The sequence below is a fragment of the Populus nigra genome, chromosome 13 (genome assembly GCF_951802175.1).
Source record: "Populus nigra chromosome 13, ddPopNigr1.1, whole genome shotgun sequence".
NCBI classification, from domain to species: Eukaryota; Viridiplantae; Streptophyta; class Magnoliopsida; order Malpighiales; family Salicaceae; genus Populus; species Populus nigra.
Window position 1 is genome coordinate 13,240,327 of NC_084864.1, and position 8,352 is coordinate 13,248,678.

At 31.2% G+C, this 8,352-nt stretch overlaps 1 protein-coding gene across 1 annotated transcript; it reads left to right on the plus strand.

Annotated features, from left to right (window-relative positions):
* Positions 1-4,449: 4,449 nt before the first annotated feature.
* Positions 4,450-7,201, plus strand: LOC133671104 (E3 ubiquitin-protein ligase SINA-like 10). Its single transcript, XM_062091747.1, has 2 exons — positions 4,450-5,063; positions 6,281-7,201. The coding sequence occupies exons 1-2, from the start codon at positions 4,566-4,568 to the stop codon at positions 6,998-7,000; spliced, it is 1,218 nt and encodes a 405-aa protein (XP_061947731.1). The 5' UTR covers positions 4,450-4,565; the 3' UTR covers positions 7,001-7,201.
* The last annotated feature ends 1,151 nt before the right edge of the window (positions 7,202-8,352 follow it).

An 8,352-nucleotide genomic window follows, 5' to 3' on the forward strand; every position in this document is an offset into this window, starting at 1 on the left:
AAAGCCTTATATTATTCTAGTTATGCTATGTGAGAAGTAAGAGGCAAATTACTAATATATATATATATATATATATATATATATATATTTTAGCAATTATTGATTGGGTACTAATAATTTGTTTAATTCATATTATTAATTAATCATATGATAAGATTCTGTTTTATTGCATATATTTTTTAAAATTATTGTTTTATATGGAAATATTTAACTAACACTAGCTTTTTTTTTATAGGTTACGCTTCTTGGAAGCGATCCAAGACCAATAAAATTTTAGACCTCCGCACGTCTCGAAGGCTATATAAAAAGCTTATATCTAGTACGTGATGTTTGAGCATTTTGTATGTCGGTCGCGATCCAGTGCAGAAAATCAGAATAAAAAGATTCATGGTTCAATTACCACTTGTGAGTTCATTCTGTTCCTTTCACATGCGATTCATATGATAAGTTTATATACGCGATCTAAGACCAATAACTTTTTTTTGTTTTGCTGAAGCTCACATGAAATAAGGAGACTAGCTCTTTAATATATCATCTCGATCCCTTCCCTAATCCTAAAGAGTGCTGTATTGAATGATCCTTCCATGAAAACGAGGGGATGCTGGTGAAGCTAATTAAAAGGTGTTGCCAAATAAGAAAATCCTTACGTTTTAAATATTTTTCTTGGACTGCAAACGGGCTTTAAGAAATTACGGAAAATAAAATTACTAAAACCAAATAAAGTTTTTGTTATGATGAACCAAATGCAAATCTCCGATGGACGGAGTTTTGAAAATAGCTGTTGGGGCCATCTCCACCACCACTCATAGGCTAAGATTCTGGCAAACTCTCGTCACTTTGTCATCTCTCTCTTCCCCCCTTCTATCTGATTGCACTTCAGTCCGATATAAATAGAGAAACAAGCAATCTCTAACTAATTATTGAAATATATTTGATAATCATGATTTGGCAATTAATTATTAAAATATAATTGATAAATATTTAAAATGGAAATTAATTTTAGACATTCACATGAAAACTTCCATGACAAATTAGTCAATTAACTATTAAAATATATATAATTGTAAACTATCATGCTAAACTCTGGCAATGAAAGACAACTTGAGGGACGAAAAGCTTGTAATTTCCGATCGAATCTTGGGCCGGAGAATTTCGGTGGTATAATACTAAGGGAATCAATATAACGTAGTTGGACTTCTGATGTGTTTTTTGTCCTTCCCGTTTTGTAGTCTAGCGGCAGTGCCTTTGGGTGCACCGATATTCTTGTCTATCAATTCGGTGAAATAAATAATTTCATTTTATTTTCATGAATAATTATTTATCTTGTTTGTTTTAAGGAATAGTTAATTCTTTATTAATTATAATTGTATTAATTGTTACTTGACAGTTCAAGTTTTTGAATAGAATAGTGATAGTAGAAAATTTAATTTCGTAAAGAAGAAAGATGAAATATCTTTATTAATGGCTTGTCAAGTGAATGCAAAAAATAATTAAAATTTATAGTATTTAGACCTTAAATGTAGCAATTATATGAGTCGAGATACATCAGTCTTCTCTAATTTAGATGAATTATATTAAGATTTTGTAAAGTTTGGTGAAGAAATTAAAGTTTATATTACAAGAAAAAAATAGTAGCAATCCAAACAAAGAAGAACATTGTACATAACTTCCTATATTTATTTTGTTCTATAATTAAAATCAAATTTACTTAGCATTTGTCAACTTCGTCAACTTCTAGGCAAGGGGTATGGAGTTTCTATCAAAAACATAGTATGTAGAATTGAAGATGAAAAATTAAGCTTAATTGCTAAAATTAACATGACTGGAATCGATTGTTTCCTCTATAACTTCAAAAAATTACCCATTCAAGTTTTTTTTGATGTGATTAAAGGAGAAAGCATGATTATGACATTTTCTCCATGAACATCTTAATTTTGGTAGATTGAAAATTCTACATAAAAAAAATATGGTGATAGGTCTTCCTTGAATTACAACTCCTTATATTTGTGAAAAATGAGTTGTTAGCAAACAACACCAAAATTAATTTCCACAAGAAAAATCATGGAGAGAAATGGAGGCCATTGAAGCTTGTTCTTTCCAATACTTATAGGCCAATATCTCCACTTTCTAGTAGAGATAAAAGATATATAATCAACTTATTAATTATTATAGTCAGAAAATTTAGGTTTATTTTTTTGCTAGAAAAATCTCAAGCTTTTGAAGCCTATAAGAGATACGTATAAAACACTTCTTGAGAATGAAGTTATCGAACCAATAAAAATTCTTTGAATAGATCATGGTGGAGAGTATAACTCATATGAACTTAAAACGTTTTATGAGTCTCATGGAAGCAACAGGCTTGATGTGATAAATCTTTGCAAATGAATAAAATCATAACAAGAAGTAAAGCTTTTGTGAAGAAATAAGTGTCGAAACAACAAGGACTATTTTTGCTATTTAGAGCTGAAATTTATCAAATTAATTACTAGAAATAAAATCAAAATTTTATGGAATTGACCATCTAGTTTAAACCAAAGTGTTCGACAAAAGTAAATTAAAAGAGAAAAGAATAAAACTTAATGTTATAGAGATAATAATAAAAAAAAATCTAGAGCTTTTGATTTCATCTAGTTAATCTCACACAATTTATTATATTTTATTATAAAATTCCACAATTTCATGTTGATGATTAAAAAATCCTTTAATTATTCAATATTTTCTCTCGAACAACATTAAAAATATCACCATCTAATAATTCAACATATCTCTATGTAAATTTAATTATTTGAAGATTCATTAAATTCTTTAAATTTTTCTTAATCTAGAATCACACTAATCACGGTAAAGCATCTTTATCTTTTACTCAATTAATTTTGTTTAGTCTTGAAAGCTTCTAATCATAAACGATCTCTTTGTCTTATTATGATTTATTAGATCAAATAATAATTGACTAAAAAATTATAATCAATAAAAACAAGGATAAAAACTCAACATGAAACAATTAGAAATAAAATAACTTAGAATTTAAATTGTGTAATTCAAACTAAACTACATCAAGTCCCTAGAAAAATAAAATTTAGTTCATAATGATTCTAAAATAAACCATGTTTTTATTGTAATACATCAAAGAAAAATTAAGAAGAAAAATAAAAACTCTTTTCCTTGCAATTGAGTTAAAAGTAAAACTCTTTTGTTTTTAAATTTTTCCGGGTTGACCCGGGTCAACTCGTGTAATCCGGACCCGGTCTTTTAGCCGGGTCAACTCCCGGACCAGGTTTGATAACTATGGTTTAGAGTTGACAAAGATCAATAATAGATCATCTCAAAGTTTTTGGTTGCATTGCCCATATTCCAGATCAGGAGGAAATTAAAGCTTGATGACAATGGATCCCATTGTTGTAAATTGGAAGTATCGAAAAACAGGTAAATAAAGAAATAACTATATGATGACATCTAATATATATTTGCTAGATTTATATATTATTATAGAATGAACTATGAAGATGGTGTTTAAACCGTCCGTACTAGTATTGAGGAAATGATGTGCTAGATTTATTTATTATTATAGAAGGAACTATGAAGATGGTGTTATAGATTTACAACTGAGTTGTTTGTTGAATTATAAGGGTCAATCAATTTACATGTTTTACATTAATAAGGTGGTTTAAATTTTTTTAAACCCGTGACAAGAGTCATCACACTAGAAACACTATACATGAAAAAGCGCGAAGCCCAATCCCCAATAAATAAAATGCTTAAGGATGAAAAAAAAAATTAAAAATACAATTAAAAGAATGATGGTGAAAATTAGAATAAAAAAAATTTGAGGGCAACAAAATTTTTTAAATTGGAGGTTGAATTGAAAAGAATAATAACATTAACAAAATGATAAGAAAAAATCAAAAAAATGAAGACGAAATTGAAAAAAATAATATACCATAAACTTGGATTGAAGAATGAAATTGAAAATAATAAAACTTTTATATAAGGAATCAAAAGAATGAGAACAAAATTGAAAACATTAATACATGACAAATTGGAATCAAATGACTAAATCGAAAAGAACAAATTTTTAACAAAAGGACTAAGAAAAAAAAAATCAAAAGAAAAAAAACCAAAACCAAAAAAATATAAAACAAAAAGGATCAACTTGTAATTTTTAAAAAAAAAAACCACCAAAAACAAACCACCTAACTTCCTTTATATTCTAGTTAGCGCACCCGAATTTTATTTATGACTTGCTTAACTGTGCAAATTTTTATTTCCTCAAGTGTGTGATACTGGTTTGATGTTTGTTTATATTTGTGGGTTCAGTTACTTCACTGTTCTTGTCAATATGGAATTCGTTAATGAATATTGAAAGTAATTAAAATTACAGAAAAAAACTAATTAATAAAGAAAAATAAATAAATTTTTCGGGAGGCGGGAAGGCACAATTGGCTCCCCGCCATTTCTACCCCAGAACAAATAATTAAAACGAAAGCCACCAAGCTGAGGAAGTCTAAAAGAATCAAAATTTTTCACCAGTGTCTGTAGAAGAGAGCGAGCGAGCGAGAGAGAGAGAGATGGTTAAGTTCCCTGAAGAAAATGAAGATGGACCCAGCAATCCATCTCGCAAGAGACAAAGGGTTTCTTCAACTTCCGGTGGTTTTTCTGCTGCTACTCCAAACCAAGAGACCCAACAGCACCAAGAGAATGAAAATCAAGAAGCAACCCAACAGCACCAAGAGAATGAAAATCGAGAGACAACCCATCAGCATCAATCAAATGAAAATGAAGAGACCCAACAGCATGAATCAAATGAAGAAAATGAAGGGACCCAACAACATCAAGCAAATGAAAATGAAGAAACCCAAGAGCATCAAGAAAATGAAAATCAAGAATCTTCTGAAGAAGAGGACGAGTATCTTAGTGATGGTGGGGCGGAAGCTGAACAAGAGGATGACGTACTCGATAAATTAAGCAGTTTTCTTGGCGATGGTGCCATGTCAATGACCCTCATGGACCTAGATATTCTTGATTGCGCAATCTGCTTATATCCCTTGACTATCCCTGTCTTTCAGGTCAATTTTTGTTCTTCTTTACTTTCTTGATGCTGTTGTTGTTTGGTTTGTTTATGTTTTGTGTTTTTTTTTCGGTGCTGGTGTTTATTGTTTTCATTATTGTTTTATTTTTTATGAGCTTGATTGGATAGGATCAGTTAATGAAGTGCTTGATATTTTCAACAAGGTTATTTACAAACACATGCTTAGAGGCTATTCTGTAATCTTACTATAGCTGCCATTTCTTCATGGTGCGGTGACAGTTTTCTATATAGTGTTGGGGATTGTGGAAGGATGTAGCTCCAAGGTATGAATTCTTGGTTGATATTGTAGTTTAGAGAAAAAATGTCATGTTTTCTGGTTGCTGGTTATGTGGGAGATGGGCGGTGGATTCAGTAGAAACTCAAGCTTGCAAGTTCCATCGTGTATATCAATAAATGATATCGGCCATGATTTTTTTTTATAGTTCTATATCGAGCAAGACTCGAAACACTGGTAGAAGACTCGTTGCTTTAGTGCTATTGTAGGACTAAGAAGGTTGAACTAGGATTGTGGTACAATATTCTTCAAATAAAGCTGGAGATATGTTCTCTTGGAAGGAAACGTTTAACATGGTGATATTGTGCAAATTGAGGTTTGTTTGTAGTTTAGTTGAGACATGGCTAAGAAATGTAAAAATACAAGTAGAATGTGGTGGAAGAATGGATTCGATGTATATAAATATTGTGCGAATTGAGGTTTGTTTAGTAAGGTTTGCTTAGAGTCGTGTCTTTGTATTTGTTGTTTGGAGTCCAAAATCCCAACTTGTGGGATACTCTGCTGTCCCAAAAGCTTTTAATTCTTGACTTAGCTTACAATTAAATCTGTAATCTGAGTAGATGAAATCAATGAATGCTTTGCGTTATTGGCTATAGCAAGTTGTGTTATTTGTTATTCATCTAGTAAACCTTGTCAACAAGTAGCATCAGTTGATTCTCATTTAATTGGTAAACATTCCCTGTACTTGGTTTGCTTGTCCCTTTTCACATTACTGGTAACAGAGGGTTCCTTTTTGCTTATTGTCTTTTGACTCCTTTTCTTACCACGTGTTTCCTAAGTTAATGGCAAATTAGGTTCTTTCCGGTACTTTGGATTTCGTTTTTCAATCTTTTCATTTGCCTGATTCATTATCACATCTAGCTAATCTCACAGTTTCCTTCTTTTTCTCTCTTTTTTTGGGTGCTTATGGGGGAATTCAGTGTGAGAATGGGCACACAGCTTGCTCTTCCTGCTGCAGTAAACTTGCACATAAATGTCCTGCCTGCTCGTTTCCTATCGGCAATAATCGCTGTCGGGCTATCGAGAAGGTTCTTGAATCAGTAAGGATACCATGCGAAAATATGCGGTATGGGTGTGGAGAGACATTTATTTACAGCGGGAAGTACAATCATGATAAGAGTTGCATCTATGCACCATGCTCCTGCCCAATACAAGGTTGCAACTTCATCAGCTCTTCTAAGAAGTTAGACCCGCATTTGCGTTGCAGGCATGTAGGTGATGTGATACGCTTTTACTATGGTGGGGCATTCCCTCTTCCCTTAACTGTTGGTCAAAATTCTGTGGTTCTCCAAGAAACTGACGATGGTGCTATATTTATTCTTCATCATCATGAAGAAACCTTTGGGAATATTGTCACAATTAGTTGCTTAGGGCCGCCCACATCTGCAGGAGAACACTTCTACGAACTTTCAACAAATGAATACTTCTATGATCTTTCAAAAAAATCTCAGGGAAAGAGTTTCAAATTTCAGTCTTATATGCAGAGTATTCAGAGCAGGGTTGATCACCCTCTCTCGGTGGGGCTCGTTCTACCTCCAGGTCAGTTTTTTGGTACATCTAAGATGATATACCTTGATCTCATCATATGGCGTAAGGGTGACTGCCCTTTAAACATCCAAAGCAGTACAAATGCCAATTAACGGTGTTACGTTTATTGACATTATCATCTGCTCCAAGCACTGGCTCAGTTTCTCACTTTTTAATATTTTGGGTTCATTTTAATGTTAATTAATGAGACTTTAACGCTTAGAGAACTTTAGTCTTTGTTGAGAGACAGATGAAAGTTGTATGGCGATGCCTATTTTGTGGTGCCTCTTGAAAGCTTTTCTTTCTTTCTTTCCTGTCTTCTTTCGCAGTTGATATTTGCAAATTGCTTTCTGCTATAAGCTTCGGCCGAATTTCTATGGCTGTAAGAGTTCGGTGGGCTGCATACAGTCATCTAATTACACTTGACCCAAAGTCAAGAAACTGATGCTGGATGCTGTATTCTTCCTTGCGTTCCAGGCCTTAATTCACTTGTAAACTGTGATTAACCTCTATGGATTTAGACATGCAAATTGGATTTTAAACATGATTTTTTTTGCTTTAAATTATTGATTTTTTTTACGATTTTGAATTGTTTTGATTTATTGATATCAAAAATAAATTTAAAAAATAAAAAATATTATTTTAATTCATTTACTAGTAAACAATTATAATCCTAAAAATTACATAAAAATACTTGACTTGCTGGCATGTTTTGCAGAAAAAATAGAGACAAAAGATATCGGGAACTAAAATGACCACCACGCATGTGATGAAATTTTTTGAAAATAACGCAGTTTCAAAAGATTATGTAAAATAACACAGTTTTAAAAAGGTTTAGAAAAATAATATAACCTGTAAAGAACTATTGAGAATTGTAGTTGTTGAAAAATTATTGGTGACATAGTCGTAAGAGTTTAGAATTAAGGGGTTTGATTCTCTTGTGATCTTAGGTTTAAGTCATATGGTTATTAATATGATAGTCATTGAAGGTTTACATCGTCATTAATTTCAGGACTCGTGAGATTAATCAAAGTGCGTGCAAACTGACCGAACAACCACGTTAATCAATTTTTTTGTTGTTGAAAATAACACAATTCAAAAGATTATGAAAAATAACATAGTTTTAAAAAGTTTTAGAAAAATAATATAACTTGTAAAGAACTATTGAGAATGATAGTTGTTGAAAACTTGTTATTCATAATAATAATAATAATTTAAATAAAAAATTATGATTTAAAATCATGGTTTTAATGAAACGTTATTTCTAATAACGATGCTTTAACAATTACAATTTAAAATTACAGTTTCGTAACAAAATCACAATTCTATATTGCGTTTACAATGCATATATATATATATATATATATATATATATATATATAAACAAAAAGTCGTAGGAAATATATATATTAAGTTAATGTCACTTTAAAAAAACTACGAAACAAAAAGTCGTAGGAAATATATA

What these genes read in the sequence shown, in the direction of transcription:
- LOC133671104 (XM_062091747.1), top strand. Translation starts at nt 4,566, where the DNA reads ATGGTTAAGTTCCCTGAAGAAAATGAAGATGGACCCAGCAATCCATCT. An exon ending in TGACTATCCCTGTCTTTCAG is followed by an intron (nt 5,064 to 6,280) that starts GTCAATTTTTGT and finishes GGGGGAATTCAG; the next exon opens with TGTGAGAATGGGCACACAGC.